Source organism: Myotis myotis, unplaced genomic scaffold (assembly GCF_014108235.1).
Source record: "Myotis myotis isolate mMyoMyo1 unplaced genomic scaffold, mMyoMyo1.p scaffold_m19_p_5, whole genome shotgun sequence".
Lineage (NCBI taxonomy): Eukaryota > Metazoa > Chordata > Mammalia > Chiroptera > Vespertilionidae > Myotis > Myotis myotis.
Window position 1 is genome coordinate 37,177,375 of NW_023416357.1, and position 24,139 is coordinate 37,201,513.

Consider the following 24,139-nt stretch of genomic DNA (forward strand, 5'->3'; position numbering starts at 1 on the left):
TGGCTGCCGGCCGCCGCTGCCCCCCTGCCCACCCGGAGCGGCCCTCTCCCTTCTCGGCCACAGACAGGAACGCGGCGTGGGCTGCCCCCCACGCTTCCAGCCGCCGGGAGTCCGCTCCTAGAATCTTTGCTTCTTGGCTTCCCAAGACCTAAAGAAAAAAGACAGACACAAACAAACAACCTTCCCACGCGCTTGGGTTATTTTTGCATTTCTCTCTAGTTTGCCACGGTTTACAAGGCCAGAGACAAGAACACCAACCAAATTGTCGCCATCAAGAAGGTGAGCTGCCGTTTGTTTCCCTTGGGTCTCTGGGGAGACGGGGGTATGTGTGAGTTGGGGGCTGGCCGTTTTACTAGTCTAGGCCTTGCTCCGCGGATGAGGAGTTAAGTCATTGTCAGAGGAAGCAGAATTTGTTCGTGTCTTGTGTTCCAAGAGGGAACTCGGGTTGAACTGGTTTCTAGTGATTTCTATAGAGAAGAAGGGGGAGGGAGGGAGAGAACCATCGAAGAGAGACACCTGGGTGGGCTGCCTCCTGCACGCCCCCTACCGGGGACGGCGCCCGCCACCCGCTCCTGTCCCACGGGTGACCGTCTGTGCACCCGAGGAAGCCCCATCCAAGAGCCACACCGGCCAGGGCTGAACTAGGTTTTTGTGCCGTTAATTGACATTGACATGAAAGGGAAGCTGGATGCTGGCTTTTTAAACTCACAAGTTGGCAAAGGGGATAACAACTGCCAATCTGCTAGGTCCTCGGAACGAGCCACTTAATGTCATTATTTTCCTGGATCGCTATTTCCGCCTCACCTGCCTCCACTCTGTGTATCGTATCTATTTTCTGTGGACAGATTTACCCTAAAAGGCTTTCACCGACATTAACAACATGGATGTGCATGTGTTTTTAAAACTGGTTTTAGTATCTCTTTTATTTGCATCCACTCAAGAAATTTAGGTTCTATTCAGCTAGCTTTCTATATGCCAGGCGCTTTCACCAGCGTTTTTCATTAAACCCTCAGAATAGCCTTGTGAAATACGTAAAGTAAGCGTCTTTATTTCACACTTGAGGTTCTTGAGGCTGAGAGCCATGAGGTGACTTGCCAAGATGGTGTGGATAGTAATGGCTAAAGCGAGGCGTTAGGTCCAGGTGCCCTGCTGCGGTGGATTCCCTTTCCCATGCCCCTGAAATCCGTACCCCTCTCAAGGAGAGGCTGTTTTTCTCACTGCTCAAGACCTGCCGATGCGGTAAGTGCCCTCCACCTTACCTTTTCTGACGTCTCTCATCTTGTTTTCCAGCTAATGTTCTATAATCCAGCACCAGCTACTCCTTTGTAAAACCCTCCACTGTCCTGATCCTTGCCAAAGTTATCTTTTCAATTCTCCTGTTTTTCTATACTCAAGCCACACTGCCTTTCTATTCCTTGAACACGAAATTTATTCCAGCCCCAGGATTGTTGCATTTGCTCTGCCTTCTGGCTAATATATTTTTCTTCTGAAACTTGGCATGGCTGATTACTTACCACTTAGATCACACTCCAATGTTTCTTCGCCTCGAGGCCTTTGCTGGTCACTGTAGCTAAAACAGGCGTGCCTCCCTCCTCCCCGGGTCTTCTTTACCATATTTCTCTGTTATCTTCATAGCATTTATCAAAACCTGAAATGCTTTTATCTCTGAGTTTATTGTCTGTTTACTTTCATTCAAATCACACTTAGACACTATGGCTGGTACATTTGTAGACACTCGTTAAAAATGTATTCACTTCTTTCAACAACAAAGATAAATTTTAAAATACGTATTCACTTAACTGACTGATACAGTCTCTTCAAACTATTGGCATATTGAGTTCTATTGTTGTCTGAAAGTCTAAGTGGGGTTTTTTGTTTGCTTGCTGTTAACATAAATTAGGGTAAAATCCATCCTGTTTTTCTGGGATAGACTTTTACCCCTTCAAGGTGACTCAGTGAAACCAAGGGTTCTAATATGTATGCCAGCACTCGATTCAATTTCTTTACAGTATGCCCTATAAGCTTAGCCCTTTTCCTTACTAGTCATTCTGAAGCAGCCAGAAACGATGGTCATACCTTGATTAAGGGTTACAAGGTATGTGTTTCTGTTACTGTAAGCTGAAGATAATATCTTGACCTAAATTGTTTCAGCTCCTGAGATCTAAGGTGGAATAACCCCCTGGCTACCTTTCCGTGAAACTAAATAGAGGGATGCCAGAGCAGACCTCAGAGCTCTCCTCAAGACCTGAAGAAATTATGTATTAACGCTTACCTCCCCTCCAACCAATCAGCTCCCAACACCAGCCTTAACTCCTAACCCATGGTGTCCTATCATTTTGCACTATATAATCTGTAACCTACATGCCATCAGGGAGTTTGGGCTTTTAAGTATTAGCTTCCCTTTCTCTTGGTTGGTGCCATTCATAATAGAATAGTCTTTCTCCACTGCAGTTCTTTAAAAAAAAAAAAATGTTTTTATTGATTTAAGGGAGAGGGAGAGAGTGAGAAACATCAATGTGAGAGAGAAACTTCAATTGGCTGCCTCCCAGGCATGTGCCCTCCCTGACTGTAAATTGAACCAGTGATCTTTCAGTGCATGGGACAAAGCTCAACCAACTGAGTGAGCCACACCGGCCAGGGCTTGAGTGGCTTTGAATATGTACTTCAAAAACCTAAAGGACAAGGATTCTTATATTACTTTTGCCTTTCTGATTAATGATTACACACTTCCTTCTTGATTACTAATACTAAATACATATGAGTTGTTAAATGTTTTTGCTGTAGCTGAGTTTTTTAAGTATGCATGTGTGTGTATTACTTACACACATTCATTAAGTCTAAATAACATATTTTTAATGTGCTCTTTTTTTCCTCTACCAGATCAAACTTGGACATAGATCAGAAGCTAAAGATGGTAAGTTATTTCATTTAATTTGACAGAACAGAAAAGGTTTTTATTCCCACTGAGGAATGAGCAAAGTATTAATTAGAGTTAACAGTCGTCTGGGTAGAGTCATTGCAGGGTCCCAGGAGAGTAAAGATAGACTCAGGATAGAGACAGTATATTTGTGACTTCCACCATTTGAGTGTAGAGAAGCACATTCAAGTCACTTCAGAAAATGGAAGGCAGCAAGGTTATTAGTGGCTTATCTGGTGGTTGTCTTCATTACTGTTTCAGGTATTGTTACAAGCCATTGTTTCTTCATTTTTCTGAGCTTCTAATTACTTTGAAAATTCAGGGTATACCTTCATGGAAGTACACAAAGCTCACTATGGAACTCTTCATCCCCCTTCCAAAGCCTTGTTTTCTAGAATGCTAATTTTGAGGTCTAGCCTTTGCATTGGGAAAGATACTATCTTATCACTAGTTTGCTATTAGCATAAAAAATCTGCTAATATTCATAGGGCAAGAGAAGGGAGCTGTAATTTAGCGTCTATATGCTACACCCTTAGGTGTGTTGTTATTCCAGCACTGATATGCCATAGGTAAAATGAATATTTTTTTCACCATTTATCATGATCTATGTAAGCTATTTGAAAAATAAAGCAATATCACCCGGCTGGTGTTGCTCAGTGGATTGAGCATGGACCATGGACCAAAAGGTCCCAGGTTCGATTACTGGTCAGGGAACATGCCTGAGTTGCTGGCTCCATTCCCAGTAGGGGCTGTGCAGGACACAGCCATTCAGTGTGTTTCTCTCATGGATGTTTCTATTTCTCCCTCTTCCTCTCTATCTAAACATCAATAAAAACATATTTAAAAATAAAGCAATATAAGCCTCGGCCGGTGTAGCTTAGTTGGTTGAGCATCATCTCGTGCACCAAAAGGTTGCTGGTTTGATTCCTGGTCTGCACATGCCCAGGTTATGGGCTTGATCCCTGGTAGGGGTTGTATAGGAGGCAGCTAGTCAGTATTCTGCTCTCACATTGATGTGTCTCTTTTCTCTCTCTACCTTCCCCTCTCTAAAAATCATTTAAAATATTTTAAAAAATAAAAGCAATATAAAGTTTTGAGAATTATTTTTCACTTTTTATTTTGTGTTTTTATATAGGTATAAATAGAACAGCCTTAAGAGAAATAAAATTATTACAGGAGCTAAGTCATCCAAATATAATTGGTGTAAGTATGATCTAAATTGATTCTGATATGTTGACAAAATGAATTGTTCTAAGCAAGCTTTGCAGAGAAGCTTAAAAGTTTATCAGGCTAGTATTTCCTATCCTAATTCTTCCTCTAGGCCCCGTCTTTTAAAACTATGCAACAGATGAAATAAATTAAATTTCGGCATACAGGCTGATTTTGTCAGAATCATTTTGAAGCCTGGAGAGCTCTAGTATGTGTAAGACCCTGAGCACAACTCTGTGTCATACCTTAGAGCAGTGGTTCTCAACCTTGGCTGCACATTAGAATCACCTGGGAATCTTTTTAAAATCCTGATTTCTGGGCCTCATCCTCCGGAAATTCTGTTTCTTTGTTACTAATGTTGTGGCCCGACTCCATAACAAAGAAACAGAATTTCTGGAGGATGAGGCCCAGAAATCAGGATTTTAAAAAGATTCCCAGGTGATTCTAATGTGCAGCCAAGGTTGAGAACCACTGTGATAGATGCTACTGTGGTTTATAGGATTTTTTTTAGGTAGGAATTTTTCTGAATTGGAGACTGAAGTGAGTTTTTCATCACTTCATTTCTTAATTATAACTCCCAAAATTTGGGGGGAGAGATTAAGTATTTAGCAACTTTTAAAAAAATAAGTTAAATATTTTTGTGCCTCAAAGTACAAATTCCTAGCAAACAAAAACAAAATAAGTGTCAAATTTATTAAAATTACTTAAACTTTACAGGGAATTATCAACTGTCCAAATGCTTCTTTAAATTTTTAAAAATACTTAGTTGGTGTAATACTGTCAAGTATTTCATAGAGAATCACATTTTTATGTTTTTGAAATTTTGCTTTGCAGCTCCTTGATGCGTTTGGACATAAATCTAATATTAGCCTTGTCTTTGATTTTATGGAAACTGATCTAGAGGTAAGGTGAAGATTCCTAGAAGAATTTCTTTTCTCTGTTTATCAAGAAAGAACCTAAATGTTTATTTCACTTATGAAGACATTGATAATCAAAAGAATGCTTAACTTTGAAATCTGAATATACTCTCAAATCTAGGATCTTCTGATCCATTTAGCCATATTCCCACTATTTAGTACAGAGATTTGGATTTCATTAGCATTGGTCTACCAAGTTACCCTTTCCCTTATTGACATTATTTTTAGAGAAATTAATGTTAGGCCTTTGAAAACTCAGAGCTTCTTTTTTATATTTTTGTAGAATATCAATCAAGTTTCTTTTTGAGAAAAATAAGATCGTATGCTTTTCATTAATATTAATTGAATCTCAAAAACTGACAATCCAAGGATATGGAACAACTGGAATTCTTGTGCTGGAGAGAATGCAAAATGGTATAGCTACTTTGAAAAATAGTTTTGCAGTTTCTTATACAGTAAAATAGTACATTTAAGCAATACTACTGCTAGGTATTTACCCAAGAGAAACAAAGAAACCAACTGGTACACAGATATTTAGCTTTTCATAATTGCCCAAAGTGGAAACAACCCACATATTTTCCATTCAGTGAATATATAAACCAGTGGTCGGCAAACTGCACATTGTGAGCCACATGCGGTTCTTTGGCCCCTTGAGTGTGGCCACGAAGTTTCAATCGCACTGTACGTGCACGCCCACATGTGGTATTTTGTGGAAGAGCCACACTCAAGGGGCTGCAGTTTGCCGACCACTGATACAAACTATGGTATATCCATACAATGGAATACTATTTGGGAATAAAAAGAAACGAACTAATATATGCAACAGTTTAGAAATCTCTAATACGTTATATAAATGAAAGAAGCCGGGTTCAAAAGGCTATATGTTATATTATTCCATTTATCTGATGTTCTGAGAAAGGGAAAACTAAAGGAACAGAAATCAGATCAGTGGTTGCTGGGGTTGGAAGTACAATGAAAGACTGAGTACAGAGAGGCCTGAGGGACTTTTGGGGGATTATAGAACTGTATCTTGATTGTGTTGTGGTTACACAACTGGGTGTGTTCATTAAAAGTCATGAAACTATGCTCTACAAAGGGTACATTTTACCTGAATTTGATTTTTTTAAAAAGAAAATGGGCATTTTTTTAGCTTATGTAACTGATAAGTCTAGGAATAAACTAGTTTTAGGCACAGTTCACAAATAATGCCATCAGAAGTCATTCTTGCACTTTAACTCTTTTCTTCTCTGTTACCTTCATTCATGGGCATAATTTCTCAGTAAAGTGGCTCAGATACTTCCAGGCTTATCTTTATTGTTGAAAGTATTACAGATGTCCTCTTTGATTATTTTCTTTCCCCCTCATTGACCCCCTCCACTCTGCACCCACCTCTCCCAGGCCTTCACACTACGGTCTGTATCTATGGGTTATGCATATAAATTCCCCAGTTAATCTCTCCCCACTCCCACACCCCACCCTCCATTGCCTCTTTGTTCTTTTTAATTCTAGCACAAGTACTTGGTCTGGTTGATTGGCTTGACTTGAATCACATGTTCATCCCTGAACAATCTCTGGACAGCAGTGGTGATTAACTATGCTTGGGTCATGAGCCTACTTCTAGAGGCCACAGATGGTGGTCAGTGCATTTTTAACCATGTAGATTGAGGTGGGAACAGGTGGCTTCCCAAAAGAATTCTAAATGCTATTACCAGAAGGGGCTATACATCCTGGGGTAAGCGGGGAGGAAAAAAAAAAAGCAATAGGAGACAAAGCACTGCTTTCTTTCCAAACCAAAGATACTTCCCCTAACCACGTGACTGGAAATTCTGACCATCCTTCCTAAGGAGAGTTAGGCAACCTTTCTTGAGATTCTCCTATATAAATAAATTCATTTTATGTCTGTAAATGATTTTATATGATGGCATTTATTTGTGATAATAAAGTTACCTGTATATTGTATACCTGTTTTACAGGTTATAATAAAGGATAATAGTCTTGTCCTAACACCATCGCACATCAAAGCCTACATGTTGATGACTCTTCAAGGGTTAGAATATTTACATCAACATTGGATTCTACATAGGGTAAGGTTTTTAACCAAGTGTAATAACTTCTTTATGTTAAGTTTTATTTAACTAGTTTGTTACATAAATGATCTGAACATGTAAATTGTTAAAGAGGTAGCTGGACTATTTTATCCTTCTCTCTTGGTGTGTTCCCTCCAGTTCCACCAGGTGGTGCTGTGAGGACTGTAAATTACTATGTGAAATTTAGAAATGGAAGAGTCCTTAATATTTTTTTAAAATTAAGAATTAAAAAAAAAATTAAATTGCTGAGTGACCTGACTATGGTTATATATTATTTTTCAAGATCAGTAGCTGATAACTGACAGTGTTAGAACCTAAATCTTTTGGCCTTAAGTCCAGTGTTCAGTGTTCTTTGTGCCATACTATTGTTGTTGTGTATGTGCCAGGGAGGGGAGCCACAGTGAGAATCTGGATTAATTATACAATGCTAAAATACCTTTAGGAAAATAATATTTCTAGTAGTCTAAAGTTCTATGAAGTAATGAAATAAAATTTCTGAAATGGTCAAGTCATTGTTCCAAAAGAACAAGACTGATAATTTAGGTAGGGAAATTTAGGTAGGGAAGTGTTCTTAGGCACCCTATTTAGGTGAATAGTTAAGAATATATAGTTTGTGCCCTAACCGGTTTGGCTCAGTGGATAGAGCATAGGCCTGGGGACTGAAAGGTCCCAGGTTCGATTCCAGTCAAGGGCATGTACCTTAGTTGTGGGCACATCCCCAGTAGGAGGTGTGCAGGAGGCAGCTGATCAATGTTTCTCTCTCATCGATGTTTCTAACTCTCTTTCCCTCTCCCTTCTCCTCTCTGTAAAAAATCAATAAAATATATTAAAAAAAAAAAAAAAAAAATATATAGTTTATGGTTGGTAACTCTCATATCTTAAAACTTGGAATCCCTAATAGGTTATTGCTAGTGTCTTTTTAATATAGATCTTGAGACTGTTTCTCATCCTTTCTAAATGTATAATGTTTTTATTTACTAAAATTCATATATATTACTGTTATTGAATTAATGGCAGCAACCATTTATTGAGTGCTTACTATTAGCCAGTCATTACACTAGGCTCTTTACAGAAAATATTAAATATAATCCTCACAGCAACCCTGTAAATTAGGCAAATTGAAGTTCAGTGAAATTAGGTACCTTGATCCATGGTCTCACTAGGTAATATGACTAATCTTGTTTTGCTTTGATAGGATTTTACATCAATGAAAAATATTGATTGTTGTTTAATTTGGGGTGTTAACTCTATTTTTGCTAAGTTTAAAGTTGAGCCAACTAAATGCCTTGTTATGGTAGTCTCCCCCATCCTGCTTACATGTTTGTTTAAAACTTCCATAATATAGGATCTGAAACCAAACAACTTGTTGCTAGATGAAAATGGAGTTCTAAAGCTGGCAGATTTTGGCCTGGCCAAATCATTTGGGAGCCCCAATAGAGCTTATACACATCAGGTTGTAACCAGGTAAGAATCCCTTAAATAATTGAAATTTATATTGTGCAGGATATTAACCACAAGTGAGCATCATTTGGCTTCTCTTGGCATCATCGTTGGTGTTTTGTTGAAAATACAGCTGTTTTTATGTTATGTATATCTTACCACAGTGAAAAAAATACAGCCCTTCATTCAAATAAGAGTTGCAATAAGTCAGTCCTCAAACATTTATCTAGTAATTTTTCAATATATATAATTGTTTTTTAATTTATTGATTTTTAGAGAGGGGAGAGAAACACTGATTTGTTGTTCCACTTAGTTATCCATTCATTGGTTGCTTCATGTATGTGCCCTGACCAGAACTTGCAACCTTGGTGTATGGGGACAACACTAACCAACTGAGCTACCTGACTAGGGCTAGTAACTTTTTTCTTTTGTTTTGCTTTGTTAATCCTCACCGGAGGATAATTTTTTACGTTGCTTTTCAGAGAGTGGAAGGGGGTGGGGGAGTAGAGAGAGAAACAAACATCAATGTGAGAAACATATAGACTGGTTGCCTCCTGCATGCACTCCGCTGGGGGTAGGGGGTGAGCGAACCCACAACCCAGGTACAGGCTCTTGATGGAATCAAACCCAACACTCCAACCTCTGAGATACACCTGCCAGGACAGGCTAGTAACTTTTGAAACTAATTTATACTTCTTTTACATTTCAGTTAGGTAGTTTGGGAACTTTAGTGGCTATTTTACATAATCACCTGATTTGGAGGGGGGGCATAATTCTTATCAGGGTGGCATTTGTTAATTTCCAAGACTTTTTAAAAATATATATTTTTATTGATTTTAGAGAGGGAGAGGGAGTGAGAGAGAAAAGCATCAATGATGAGAGAGAAGCATCATTAATCTGCTGCCTCCTACATGTCCCCTATTGGGGATCTAACCGTACCCAGGGGATGTGCCCTGACCGGGAATTGAACCATGACCTCCTACTTCATAGGTGGATGCTCAATCACTGAACCACCCTGGCCATGCCCAAGATTGATTTTTTTTAAGGACCTGAGAAGATCTTCATTTTCTTTATCTGTTCCTTTAAATTACTTTGTCACCTTCTTCCAAATCTCATTGTCAATCACCTAAACCCTGAGTAAGATGTAAAGAGATATAAATAGTTATTCATGTAATTGCTGTAAAGATTAAGACCATCATTCAGGAGCTTAGGCAAATAGGGACCCACATACAAGAGCACTGTACACAGTGTTTTTCGTTTACTAATTTATCATATTTTCTCTTCATGCAAATCAAATGCTACTAATGTAGGGTGAGGTAAAATGAGGACTGAGAATTGACAGATCAATGATGTGGATATCATTGTTAACCTTGACAAGAGCCATTTTAGTGGAGTGATAGGATGAAAGCCTGATTGAAATGAATTTGAGAGAGTAAGAGAAGAGGAATTGCAGATAATAAGAGCAGAGAACTCTTCAGACTACCAGAGAATGAAGGAGTAGCTGTTAGGGGAAATAGGGTCTAAAGAAGTTTTTGTTATTGATTTCAGGGAGAGGGAGAGAGAGAAACATTAGTGATGGGAGAGAATCATTGATCGGCTGCCTCCTGCACACCCCGCACTGGAACCGGAAACTCAGGCATGTACCCTGACCAGGAATTGAACCGTGATTCATGGGTCGACGCTCAACCACTGATCCACACTGGCCAGGCTGTTTCTTTGGTTTTTAGTTTATCTTTTAAAGCCAAAGAAACAATGGTATGTTTGTACATTGATGGTAATAGTTTAGTAAAGAACAAAAAGTTGATGTAGGAGAAAGAAGAGAGAGTTACAGGAGCAGTACCCTTGAAAATAGGCAAGAAAGCATGGTATCTAGGGCCCAGGTTGCCAGATTGGCTTTGAAAACAGTCAAAGATAGCCCTGGCTAGTGTGGTTCTCTCTCATTCATACCTCCCCCTCCGCCTCCCCCTCTCCTCAAGGATAGTTACAGATGGGAAGGCAGATTGAGTAATACAAATGACTATAGGTGAGTCCGTAGAAAAAAGTGAATTTCATGAGTAGGATAATGTTTTGCTGAGTTTTCTCTAAAATGACAATGTTTCTTTTTGTTTTTCAGGTGGTATCGGGCCCCTGAGTTACTATTTGGTGCTAGAATGTATGGTGTAGGTGTGGACATGTGGGCTGTTGGCTGTATATTAGCAGAGTTGCTTCTAAGGGTAAGTCTTGAGTTGCTGTACACACTTCAACATTTTATAAGTGCTGGGGTCCAACCCCAGCAGGTCCAGGGGTCCCCAAAGGTGTGGACGGAGTCGGCGAAGAAGGAATGACATGGAGACAGTGTTCAGTTGATCAGCAGCCTAGCCAGGATCTCTAGCCAGGATCTCCAGCCAGGTTCTGTGTCCATGTTCTCTTGCTAGGTTCTCCAGCCAGGTTCTGTCCAGGTTCTCCAGCCAGGTTCAGTTACCAGGTTCTATTCAGGTTCTCTTGCCAATTTCTATAGTCAGGTTCAGTCCAGGATCTTTTGCCATGTTCTCCCCAGCAAAGTTCTTCTGTCTCTAGAGACCGTTCTGTATACATTCTGTGCCTCCTGGTTCTGTCTTCTGAGTTCTGTGTTGTTACATCTGTATTTATACCAGTTGATTCCAATCCTATCAATCTCTGTTACAAAGGTTAGGGCATTTCTTATCTCCATTCCAGGGAGTAAAGATTATGTAGCTTAAGCATGATTGTTCATAGTTAAAGTGATTAATTACCCGCCTGGCACTTAGTTAAGAGGTTTTATTCCCTCCCTACCTTCAGGGGAAAATCCCTACCTGGGGAAACACCCTTTCTCAGAGACCTTGGTTAAAACACATAGTGCCAAGAAGGTGAGCAAACATATTAAGAACAGTATGCCATATATGCCAGGTCCCTTGAAACAGCAAGCATGGACCGGCTCCCGGCATATAAGTATTTGTTTTTATTATTTGTGGAGGAATTATCTTCTTAGAGATAATTTCCAGAGAGTAGCACCATCCTTACAACAAAAAGCCAATAAACCAATTAAAACACCTAATACAACCTTTTTATTAATGCTAATGTGTGATGAGAGCCCTTCCCATTTAGGATAATAAAGGTTTTATTATTGATCATTCCTATGTTCTGAAATAGAACTGTAATAAAACCCTCATTGGATTGTAACATGGTAATGTCTCTGTACTAACTAAATGTGTCAGGATGAACTTTTGTACTCCTGGGACTTTGGGGTTGTTTAAATGTATGCTTTAAAGGCTATGTAATACCAACCACTGCAGCTACAACTCTGTTACTTTAAACCTTGTGTGAGAGGATCATTTTAGTTCTCTTCAAGCAAAGCAGACATGGTGATCCTATACCATTTCTCTGAGTGAGACCACGCTGAGGATGGAGCCCACAACCTGGGCATTTGCCCAGACTGGGAATCAAACCATGACCTGGTTCATAGGTTGATGCTCAACCACTGAACCACACTGGTTGGGCAGTGTTTCGTATTTTAAGCTGTCCCTTTGCTCATTAAAAATATCATCGATGGAAATGCTTTCCATACAGTTCTAGATCTGTGGTGAGATCTGTAGTTCAAACAGATAATAATTGAAAACAGAATAGTTACATAATAGCCCTAACCGGTTTGGCTCGGTGGGTAGAGCGTCGGCCTGTGGACTGAAGGGTCCCGGGTTCAATTCCGGCCAAGGGCATGTACCTTGGTTGCGGGCACATCCCCAGTGGGAGGTGTGCAGGAGGCAGCTGATCGATGTTCCTCTCTCATCGATGTTTCTAACTCTCCATCCCTCTCCCTTCCACTCTGTGAAAAATCAATAAAATATATTTAAAAAAAAAAAAAAAAAAAGAATAGTTACATAATATTGTTACATTGTATACTAGAAGCCCCGTGCATGAAATTTGTGCATGGGTAGGGTCCCTAGGCCTGGCCAGTAATCAGGGCCAATCAGGGCCTCCGGGGCCTGCCTTCCCCAGCTGCCAGCTACCTGCCGGAGCCTTCCTTCATTCCGCGCCACCTCCTGGTGGTCAGCGCACATCATAGCGAGTGGTCAAACGCACGGTCAACCTCCCAAAGGGACACTTTGCATATTAGCCTTTTATATATCCTATCTAATAAAAGAGAAACATGGTAATGCACCGTAGCTCCGACATGCTTCCCATTGGCTAATCAGCGAGATATGCAAATTAACGGCCAACCAAGATGGCGGCAGGCAGCTGAAGTGAACAGGGAGGCTTGCTTGCTCCAGTGACGGAGGAAGCCAACGTTCCCCGCCTGCCGCTGCTGGCCTCTCAGCTGCTCTCTAAGAAACAATGTTGCAAATATAGAAGCTAAACAAAACCCAGAAACCTGCTTTCAGCCAGCCGGGATCTCAGAGCTGGAGTCGCAACAAAGTTTCAAATACAGAAGGTAAACAAAGCCCAGAAACCTGCTTTCAGCAGCGGAGGTCTCAGAGCTGGAGCTGAGCCTCAGAGCTAAAGACGGCTCTCAGCTCCAGTGACAGCCATAGAAGGTAAATAAATCCCAGAAGAAAAAAGAAAAAAGAAATAAAACAGAGGTTGGGAGCTTCAGTCACCCTCCAACCTGAAAACGGCCCTCAGCCCCTCACCCAGACTGGCCAGGCACCCCAGTGGGGACCCCCACCCTGAAGGGGGTATGACCAGCTGCAAATAGACATCATCCCCTCATCCAGGCTGGCCAGGCACCCCAGTGGGGACCCCCACCCTGAAAGGGGTGTGACCAGATGCAAACATCCATCATCCCCTCATCCAGGCTGGCCAGGTACCCCAGTGGGGACCCCCACCCCGAAGGGGGTGTGACCAGATGCAAACAGCCATCATCCCCTCACCCAGGCTGGCCAGGCACCCCAGTGGGGACCCCCACCCTGATCCAGGACACTTTTCAGGGCAAACCAGCAGGCCCCCACCTGTGCACCAGGCCTCTATTCTATATAGTAAAAGGGTAATATGCCTCCCATCACTGGGATCAGCGGAGCCACAAGGCCTCCCAGCCTGGGATCAGCAGAGCCACAAGGCCTCCCAGCCTGGGATCAGCAGAGCCACAAGGCCTCCCAGCACCGGGATCAGCGGAGCAGCGGGCCTCACTGCCCCGGTGTCAAGCGGAGCCGCGAGGCCTCCCAGCACTAGGATCAGCGGAGCCGTGAGGCCTCCTGGCCCCATGGAGCAGCATGACGGGGCAGCGCCCAAACACCCTGATCGCCCTGCGGCTCTGTGTGTGACAGAGGGCAGGGTCACAACCTCCCTATCTGCCCTGCTCTGTTTGTGACAGGAAGGCGCCCCAACCCCCTGATCGGCCCTGCTCTGTGTGTGACAGGGTGTGGTGCCCCAACCCCCCCATGGGCCCTGCTCTGTGTGTGACGGGGTGTGGTGCCCCAACCTCCCCATCGGCCCTGCCTTGAGTGTGACGGGTGGCACCCCCAACCCCCCAATCGGCTCTACCCTGAGCGTGACTTAGGGTGGCACCGCAACTTCCTGATCTGCCCTGCTCTGTGCATGGCAGGGGGGATCTCCCCAACCCCCTGATCGGCCCTGCTCTGTGGGTGACAGGGGAGCTCCCCAACCCCTTGATCGGCCCTGCTCTGTGTGTGACAGGGTACGGAGCCCCAACCCCCTGATCAGCCGGCTCTGTATGTGACGGGTGGCACCACAACCCCCTGATCTGCCCTGCTCTGTGCATGACGGGGTGGTGCCGCAACCTCCCCATCGACCCTGCCTTGAGTGTGACAGGGGGCAGCACCCCTACCCCCCAATCGGCCCTACCCTGAGCGTGACTGAGAGTGGCATCGCAACCTCCTGATCCGCCCTGCCTCTGTGCATTACAGGGGGCAGTGCCCCAACTCCCCAATCGGCCCTGCTCTGAGCCCGACCAGGGGCTGCGGGGCAGGCACCTAGGGATTGGGCCTGGCCTCTGCCACCCGGGAGCAGGCCTAAGCCAGCAGGTCGTTATCTCCTGAGGGGTCTCAGTCTGTGAGAGGGCACAAGTGGGGCTGAGGGCCCCCCCCCCCCCGCCAGTGCACAAATTTTTGTGCACCGGGCCTCTAGTAGAGAAGATAATTATAAATGACATATTTTTAATTACATAATTATATATAATGTTATACTGTATTGTATAATATTGATAATTATATAATATTGAAAGCAGAATAGTTAGTAGATTTTCTATTATAAGCATTCAACCCTTTTTAAAGTTTTGTTTTTCCTTTATTTAAATTTTATAAAAGTAGGTTTAAAAAGCTACTTAAGTCCTAACCGGTTTGGCTCAGTGGATAGAGCGTCAGCCTGCGGACTCAAGGGTCCCAGGTTCGATTCCAGTCAAGGGCATATACCTTGGTTGTGGGCACATCCCCAGTGGGGAGTGTGCAGGAGGCAGCTGATCGATGTTTCTCTCTCATCAATGTTTCTAACTCTCTATCCCTCTCTATTCCTCTCTGTAGAAAAATCAATAAAATATATTAAAAAAAATAAAAATTAAAAATAAAAAGCTATTTAAACTAGAAAAAAGAGGAGCAATAAGTGTTCTGAACTTCCTCTGTTATTGTTAAATGAGAAGAAATAATAGACATTTATACCAGTGATGATAACTTATTTGTGGAGTGATACTTACCTGGCACGGCAAGGCTTATCCATTTCACCCCTGTGGTTTCCCCAAATGTGGAATAATTTGCATAATTTGGTATGGGGGGACTGCATTTATGGGAAAAAATAAAAGATTTGTGGAATGACTAAAATGGGAAGTATGGTGCTATTTACTGTGTTAGCAATGGCAGGACCTTATGCCACATTCAGTATACTTCAGACTACATTTTAATTTTTGTTACAATTTCATTTTATTAAGTGTATAGTTTTATTTGCATAATGACTATTATAAACCACCTTGAAATATCTGCCTCTCACTTTCTTTCAGGTTCCATTTTTGCCCGGAGATTCAGACCTTGACCAACTAACAAGAATATTTGAAACATTGGGCACACCAACTGAGGAACAGTGGCCTGTAAGCATTCATACATTTTCTTTAAAATTTGGTTAGGATTCTGTTTAGTGCTGTCATGTAAATATTCCTTAAAGAAACGTATTCATTGTCTTTTACTGTATTGGTGATTAATTTATTAATTTAAGTTGCTAAATTTTGTATGTACAGTTAAGTAAAATATCCTCACTTGTTTATTTGTAAATTAAAATTATAGACCTTTTTATTTTCCTTCTTATTATAGCCCCATCTCCTGGGAAATAAGTACTAGAAAAGAGTAATTTTAATTAGACTACTACCTTCTGCAATGAAATTAACTGAAGCTGGATTTAAGTCTAAGGAGTTTCTTTTCTGCTATTATTTCCTCGACTCTCTAATTAAAAGTTTGCTATGTGTTCAAATTATAAGACATGCACTAATAGTTATCGTTTATTAATATAATTTATTTATAGCTGTGATCCTTTTTGAGTTAGTTTTTTAAAATTTATCTTTATTGGTGAAAGTAATACTTTCAATACTTTGAGGTAGTTTTTGTATGAGGTGTGAAACTTAGGTCAGGGTCAGTTTTTAACTCTTAAAATCAGATAGCATGATTCCTCTCAATTTTAGCTATTTTAGTTCCTTTGGCTCCTATATAAATTTTAGAATAATCTATATATGTAAAAGGCTAAGTGTCCATCTGTCCAACCGGTTGCTATGATGCGCACTGACTACCAGGGGGCAGACGCTCAATGCAGGAGCTGCCCCTGGTGGTCAGTGCGCTCCCACAGGGGGAACGCCACTCAGCCAGAGCCAGGCTCACAACTGGTGAGCGCAGCGGCAGTGGCGGGAACCTCTCCTGCCTCCACAGCAGTGCTAAGGAGCAGCAAGCAGGCAGGCGGTAAGGAGCGAGGGTCTCTTGGACTGCGAAAGGGATATCCGCCGAGGGGTCCCGGACTGTGAGAGGCCGGGCCGTGGGACCCTTCTCACCGCCGCCGCCCCGCGCCCCCCCCCCCCCCGCCACAGTGCACAGATTTTGTGCACCAGGCCTCTAGTCTATAAATATAAAAGCCTAAGCAACCGAACAACTGGTCACTGTGATGCATACTGACCACCAGAGGGCAGACACTCAACGCAGCAGCTACCCCCTGGCAGTCAGTGTGCTGCTACAACCAACCTCCCACAGCCCTGATCAGCCCCAATTGCTGACCAGGCCATGGGATCCCACCCGTGCACGAATTCATGCACTGGGCCTCTAGTTTAGAAATAAATGGCACCACAGACCTGGCGCTGACAAACCAACACTCAGCTTTCCCCAAGTGGGACACAGGCCCAGCCACCACCCTGGAGTGACACCCCACCAAATCGCAACCAACGCTGCCAAGACCCCATGGTGCAAAATGTGGCCCACAGCCCAGCCCAGCCCAGCCTGAAAACGGTGGCTTTTGGCGCCGGATTATGACATTACATAGCACTGCCTGGCTTTCTCTCCTAGTGACTAGCATCCTTGGAGTTTCTTCAGCCCAGGAACCCAACTTGCTTTATAGCCAGGTGCAAACATTTTACAGTTTAACCAAATGTTTGTGAAGCGTTTTCCTGTGCCTCATCTCATTTGATCGTCACATAAGTCCTGGAGTAGGTAGATAGGAGACTCAGTAGAATTCTATTTTCTTTTCATTAGCAAGATGCGAATAGCAATATTAAAATATTTCTCCTAATTAATTTCCTTTCAATGTGCATGAATCCATGCACCAGGACACTAGTCTTATAATTTTGCCAGAATGTTGGTAAGAATTGCATTAAACATATATATAAATTAGAGGTGGATTAACATCTTTATGATGATGAATCTTCCAATCCATGAACATGATAGGTCTCACCATTTAGTTAGAGCTTTGATCTACTTCATCAGTGTTGTGTAGCTTTCTATATAGTTCTGCATGTGCTTTGTTAGATTTTTACCTAAGTGTTTCATTGTTCTTATTGAGTGATTCTAAATGGCATTTTTAAAATCTCTTTGCTAGTATATAGAAATACAGTTGATTTCTGTATATTTATTTTATATTGTGCAACTTTGCTCTACTCAGTTATTCTAGGAGTTTTTAAATGTATTTCTTGGGATTTTCTACATAGATTATATCATGCATGACAGTTTTATTTCTTCATTTGAGATCTATATGCCTTTTAATCCTTTAAGTTTGAATTATAAAAATATTTTTACAGGACATGTGTAGTCTTCCAGATTTTGTGACATTTAAGAGTTTCCCTGGAATCCCATTACAACACATCTTCATTGCAGCAGGAGACGACTTGCTAGCTCTCATACAAGGCTTATTCTTATTTAATCCGTGTACTCGAATTACAGCCACACAGGTATTTTAGCATATCTTTCTTGTATTAGGAAATATGAGGATCATCTTAACTGTAGCATTGATGAGATAAAAATAGAATTTCATAATATTGTCTAACATTCTTTATTATACTGGAAAGATGTGTTTTTGTTTTAAGGAATAACATTTTATCTTCAAGCTACAAGCACTATTCAGATTGGTATTAAATTATGTATGTACAACTACAGGAGAGTTTATTTGGAACATAAATACATACCAATTTCATAATTAATTGGCTTTCAAGTAGTCTTCCTAGAGAAGAAAAAATAATAAGGTTTGTATTTGTTAAGACACTGGTATATTTCTTTTTTAAAATGTATTTTTATTGATTTCAGCGAGAAAAGGGAAAGTGAGAGAAACATAGAAACATTAATGATGAGAGAGAATTACTGACCAGCTGCCTCTTGCAGGCTTCCTACCAAGTGATCAAGCCCGCAACCGGGGTATGTGCCCTGACCGGGAATTAAACTGTGACTGCTGGTTCATAGGTTATGATCAACCAATGAGCCACAACCAACTGAGTAAGACACTAGTATATTTCAATTAGATGTTATGTATAATTGAAATGTTGTGCCAAGCCTAATGCCTAAAGCGTTTTCTTGTTTCCCTTAAAATACAGTCCAGATATGCACACTGGCCATTATTACAGTCAGAAAGTGATAATGGGGAGAAAAATGGTATAGTTCAGTAAAACTGTACTTACAAGAGATTGGAAAATAGTCCAAATAGAACAAACACTGAAACTGACAGTTGTTTAAGGAAATGAAAATCAAACTCGCCCTAGCTATTTTGGCTCAGTGGATAAGAGTGTCAGCGGACCGAAGGGTCCCAGGTTCAATTCCAGCCAAGAGCGTATGCCTGGATTGTGAGTTTGATCCCATTGCAGTGGTTCTCAACCTTCTGGCCCTTTAAATACAGTTCCTCATGTTATGACCCAACCATAAAATTATTTTCGTTGCTACTTCATAACTGTAATGTTGCTACTGTTATGAATTGTAATGTAAATATCTGATATGCAGGATGGTCTTAGGCGACCCCTGTGAAAGGGTCGTTCAACCGCCAAAAGGGTCACGACCCACAGGTTGAGAACCGCTGCATTAGGGGGTTGTGCAGGAGACAGCCAATTGATGATTCTCTCACATCATTGATGTTTCTATCTCTCCCTCTCCCTTTCTAAAATCAATAAAAACATTTTTTTTTAAAAGGAATGAGGCATTGATACATGCCACCACCCGAATGAACCTTGAAAACATTAAAAATAAAAGAATCAAACTCAACAAAAATTTGAAAGACCAAGTATATCTGCTCTCTAGAAATGTTATCCAACACAAAAATGTAAGAACTATAGATTTGAGAAAAGAAACAAAACACATTTTCCTTGTAAAAACAAGCACACAAACAGACAGGGTAAAATCACAAACACTTAAAATCGGGGCAAGGATATGTAAAAGTGTAACAGTGCAATGATTTGGCTTCATAAAGGAAGAGACTAATTAAAATGAAATGTCAAGTCTTCCGATCTAATGAAACTTGTTAATATACACTATATCAAGGATACAAAGTGGACTTTTTTTCCACTTGTTTATTACAGATGGTCACATCACTGTTTAGTGCATTTACTTCTATAAGCCCTCTTTTTATGTAAATGCTACATGAATACATACAAGTAACTCACTACCTTTTCACCCATACATATATGCATATTATCTCCATCATATGAAACTCCAGATCAGATCAAACTATATAGAAAGTTGTTTTCATTAATAGTAAAACTGCATAGAGAGCTGAATTACATAATATCTTATTAAGGATATTTCATATTTAGTATAGACTGTGTAATTGTGGAAAATTAAAAGGTAGTGTCTTTCTTACAATAATAGAATTATCAGTCAGTCTTGGGCTCCTAGATGTTTATTTGTAATAATTTGCTTGTCTAAATACTTGACATTAATTTCATTTTTTGGAAGCAGGGGGCTTCACATAGCACTTTTAATGTTCCCAACAATTTTAAGGTTAGATTTCTTTAAACACAATCCAGATAGTAACTTAAAAGTTTACTTTCTTTGCTATCTGTTCTTTTAAAAGGCATTGAAAACTAAGTATTTCAGTAATCGGCCAGGGCCAACACCTGGATGTCAACTGCCTAGACCAAACTGTCCAGTGGAAACTTTAAAGGAGCAGGCTAATCCATCTCTGGCAACGAAACGGAAGAGAACAGAAGCCTTGGAACAAGGTAAAACTCTCAATTTTATAAGAAATGCAGTGAATACAGATAGAATGTGGTGTTTTTAGCTGCATTTGCAAAAATTCTTTTGAGAATATTTACAAGATGCTCTTTAAAAGGACAAGAACACTTTAAAAAGTATATATATTTTATTGATTTTTTTACAGAGGAAGGGAGAGGGATAGAGAGTTAGAAACATCGATGAGAGAGAAACATCGATCAGTTGCCTCCCTACTGGCACACTCCCTACTGGCTAGTTGCCTGCAACCAAGGTACATGCCCTTGACCGGAATTAAACCTGGGACCCTTGAGTCCTCAGGCCGACGCTCTATCCCTGAACCAAACCGGTTAGGGCGACAAGAACACTTTTGAGTGTACCTCAGAGTAACCAGAACTATCAGTGTGTACCTTCTCTTCATGAATTCCTACTGGTACACTGTATGCTTAATGTTTAACAAATGCTATTGGGAAAATTAAAGCAAATAAAATAAATGTAATGGGAATGCAATGACTGCTTAAAATTGCCATTAACTTAAATGTGAACAACCTCTTTTTTTTTTTCACCTAGGAGGATTACCCAAGAAGCTAATTTTTTAGTTACAGATAACACTGGACAGTATTTCACTACTGAAGGAAATAGTCAAAATGGCAAATAATTTAAAAATAGTAAACATTAAGTAAATGCTATAGAAGGAATTGTAAATATTCTACACATGTAAAATATGTAAAACAATTATTTTTATTAAATGTATTTTAAAACAAACTTAATTTTGATTTTTCTGATTAGAGTGCAAAAATAAGTTCAGTTCTCTGAAATGCATTAAGGAAATCTTAATAAAAATAATTTCCAGTTATTTTGATGATCTGGCTCCTATAACATCACAAAGTGGTAGTAATAGGGACAATATGGTAGTAATGTAACAAATACTTTAGTTAATATACTAAATAGGAAAAAAGAAAAATTATTACAGATAAAATTGAAGTCCCTTTAATAAGTCATTCTGTTCAGTTTCTTCCTTTTCACCCTACCCAAAGGAGAATGGCTAAGGAGATGAGTGTGTCCTCCCCTGATTTTATACTGCTATTTTATAAAATTGCATGTAGTAATAATACACAGCATTGTTTTAGGTCTCAAAATTTTATGTGAGTGATAGACTATACACCTCATCCTGCAAATTTTTTTACTGAAAACTTTTGAATTTATTCTATGTTAATATATATACATCTAGTTTATTTTAACTGTCATATATCATACTAGAGGCCCGGTGCACAACATTCATGCACGGGGTGGGGGGGTGTCCCTCAGCCCAGCCTCCACCCTCTCACAGTCCAGGAACCCTCGGGGGATCCTTAGCACTGCTGCAGAGGTGGAAGAAGCTCCTGCCACTACCTCTGCACTCGCTACCCATGAGCCCAGCTTCTGGCTGAGCAGTGCTCCCTCTTTGGGAGCACACTGACCACCATGGGGCAGCTCCTGTGTGAGTGTCTGCTCCTGGTGGTCAATGCGCATCATAGCAACCGGCCGTTCTGCCATTCGGTCGATTTGCGTATTACTCTTTTATTATATAGGAGGATTATATCTGATATGTGTACAATATTACTTACATATGCTCTACTTATGGACTGTTTTTATTTTGCTGCATAAAAATTGCCATAAATATAGCAGCTTAAATTAACAAAAATTTATTAGCTCACAGTTGTGAGGTCAGATAGGCCAAAATCAAGGTATCAGTGGGACTGGGTGCTTATCTGAAGCTCCAGGGAAGAATCTGTTTCCAAGTTCATTTAGTTCATGCTGCTTTAACGCACATGCCATCTTTCCTTCCCAGCTGTCAGCCAGGGGCCTCTCTCAGTTTCTCAAGGCAGTGCACATACCTTGTTTTATGGTACTTTTCATCTACAAGCCAGCATCAGTGCTTCAGGTTGTCTGTCTTCCTCATCAGCTACTAAGAAATCTCTGCTCCTTAAAAAAAAGGAGTTGGGGGAGCCGCTCACCTAATCGGGTTATTCATATATTAAGGTCAACTCACTTGGATTTTAAATACATATTAAAAATCTCTTCATGGCAGTTATCTACACTGTCCCTAGATGGGAATCGTGAGAAGGGTCGTCTTTAGAATTCTACCACATGGATATTTAGGTTATTTTAGTTTTTCAAAATTATTTTAAAAGTAGAACATTTATATGCATATGTATTTTTATATTTTTATTTTGAAATTTCAGAGAGGAAGGGAGAGGTAAAGAGAGAAACATCAGTGATGAGAGAGAATCATTGGCTGCCTCCTGCACGCCTCCTACTGGGGATCAAGCCTGCAACTGGTGCATGTGCCCTTGATCGGAATCGAACCCGGGACCCTTCAATCCCCAGGCTGATGCTCTATCCACTAAGCCAAACCAGCTAGGGCTCCTTAGCCTTTCATTTTATATGAAACTCTTATATATACTAGGTCTGTGTATGGTCTTCATCCTATTCCATTGACCTGCTGATACCACACTGCTATAAGTAATGTAGCTTTGTATTATTATCAGGATACTATATCTTAATATCTGATAACAATAGTTCTTCATCATTCTTCTTTTTCAAAGTTCACTTGCCAGGTTTTCAGCTTTTATTATTATTTACTAATGCCAATTAAATACTCTCCTTTTAACACAACCATAAATGATTTATATTGTTACCTTATACTCTATTGTTACCTATTTAAGTAGTATTCAGTGAAGCCATGTATCTTTTCACTGGAGATCATAATGAGATAAATTTTATTATAATTGCTGGTAATGTAATACATTTCCTTTGACATAATTGTGATGCTACTAATATAGCAACATTCCCAAAAGTTATTAAAGATTATTACTATGTAATATGTATAGAAATAGAAAATTAAGTGGCCTAAAATTTAGCATCAAAACCAAGAAGTTAATTCAGACTGGTCTGAATACCAGAATTCTGGTAGATTTGGCTATAGAATGTCATTACATCAACAAAAAAAACTAGGAAGGTTACTAGCTGTGACTTTGAATATACTTCTGCCAAAGTTCCACCATAAAAACTTTTAATTGAGATTAACTTAAGGAAATTTTATAAAAATGTTATGTGGCAAATGAAAAATCCTGAAAACACACACAAATAAAACATGATAAATGTATTTCACAAATTAACATGCCATCACTCCTAGGCATTGTTGTCATTTCTTAGAGCATTAATTTACATTATATTCTTGCTTGAGCCGGTCAAAGATCCCCATAGTCATTCTAAATAGTTAAGTAATGTTTTGCTTTTCTCAAAATAATATTTGTTTTTAAGAAGTTGGCAAATAATGAAGATTTTATAAAATATAGTAATGTAATTTATAAATATGTCATCACAGAATACTAATAAATTTCTTATAGAAAACATTTGAGTATTTAAGCTGCCTCCTAAAATTTAGAAATACCCGGAAAACATACAATTTCTGAAGATGTGGCAATGTTTACACAATCCTTTTTCAAAGTCTCTTGACAAACAGTTCTCAGTTCTAATTTCAACTGGTTTATCTTCAAAAGATGATATTTCGTGGCAAAGAATGAGATCTTTTCAGAGTTCTTCTATAGTTTTGATCTGTATGAAGGTGCTGGATTGAACAAACACAGCCCACAGAATTAAAAATGTGAACACTTGAATGTACAGGATCATGCAAAACAGAGAATTCTGACGTTTTCTGCTTGGGGTGTTTTAATGAAAAATTGTCCTTCATGGGATTTTTTTCTTTATTCTCTCTTGAGCCTATGTCTTTGTCTTCCAGTGCCCGAGCAAGCATGTAGCTAACTTTTCTCTGATGAGCCAAAGCTTCTTCTTTATCATTCAGCTGCATGCACAGGAATTAAACATGTGCCAGTTAGTCAACAAGTAACAGTATAGAACTATAGTCAGAAGCATTTTTCAAAACATTCAAGCTGGCCCTAGCCAGTTTGGCTCAGTGGATAGAGTGTCAGCCTA

General features: G+C 40.3%; 2 protein-coding genes across 13 annotated transcripts in view; one reads left to right on the forward strand and one right to left on the reverse strand.

The window, feature by feature from the left end:
* CDK7 (cyclin dependent kinase 7) overlaps positions 1-24,139 on the forward strand; it is a 29,019-nt gene that overhangs the window by 281 nt on the left and 4,599 nt on the right. Inside the window, exons 2-12 of one of the 10 annotated variants that reach the window (XM_036308474.1) lie at positions 220-279; positions 2,881-2,914; positions 4,053-4,120; positions 4,961-5,029; positions 7,017-7,127; positions 8,476-8,594; positions 10,684-10,783; positions 15,508-15,594; positions 17,773-17,922; positions 20,025-20,172; positions 20,732-20,926. In XM_036308474.1, the coding sequence (XP_036164367.1) occupies positions 220-279; positions 2,881-2,914; positions 4,053-4,120; positions 4,961-5,029; positions 7,017-7,127; positions 8,476-8,594; positions 10,684-10,783; positions 15,508-15,594; positions 17,773-17,922; positions 20,025-20,172; positions 20,732-20,760 (975 nt within the window). In that variant the 3' untranslated portion in view covers positions 20,761-20,926. Of the gene's footprint in view, positions 1-219; positions 280-2,880; positions 2,915-4,052; positions 4,121-4,960; positions 5,030-5,326; positions 5,458-7,016; positions 7,128-8,475; positions 8,595-10,683; positions 10,784-15,507; positions 15,595-17,772; positions 17,923-18,274; positions 18,335-20,024; positions 20,173-20,731; positions 20,927-24,139 lie in introns of those variants that run through there. The other 9 variants (XM_036308478.1, XM_036308473.1, XM_036308480.1 and 6 more) reach the window with 9 other exon arrangements.
* CCDC125 (coiled-coil domain containing 125) overlaps positions 22,892-24,139 on the reverse strand; it is a 29,125-nt gene continuing 27,877 nt past the window's right edge. For all 3 annotated transcript variants that reach the window (XM_036308470.1, XM_036308472.1, XM_036308471.1), the window contains one exon: positions 22,892-24,008. In XM_036308470.1, the coding sequence (XP_036164363.1) occupies positions 23,700-24,008 (309 nt within the window). In that variant the 3' untranslated portion in view covers positions 22,892-23,699. The remainder of the gene's footprint in view (positions 24,009-24,139) is intronic.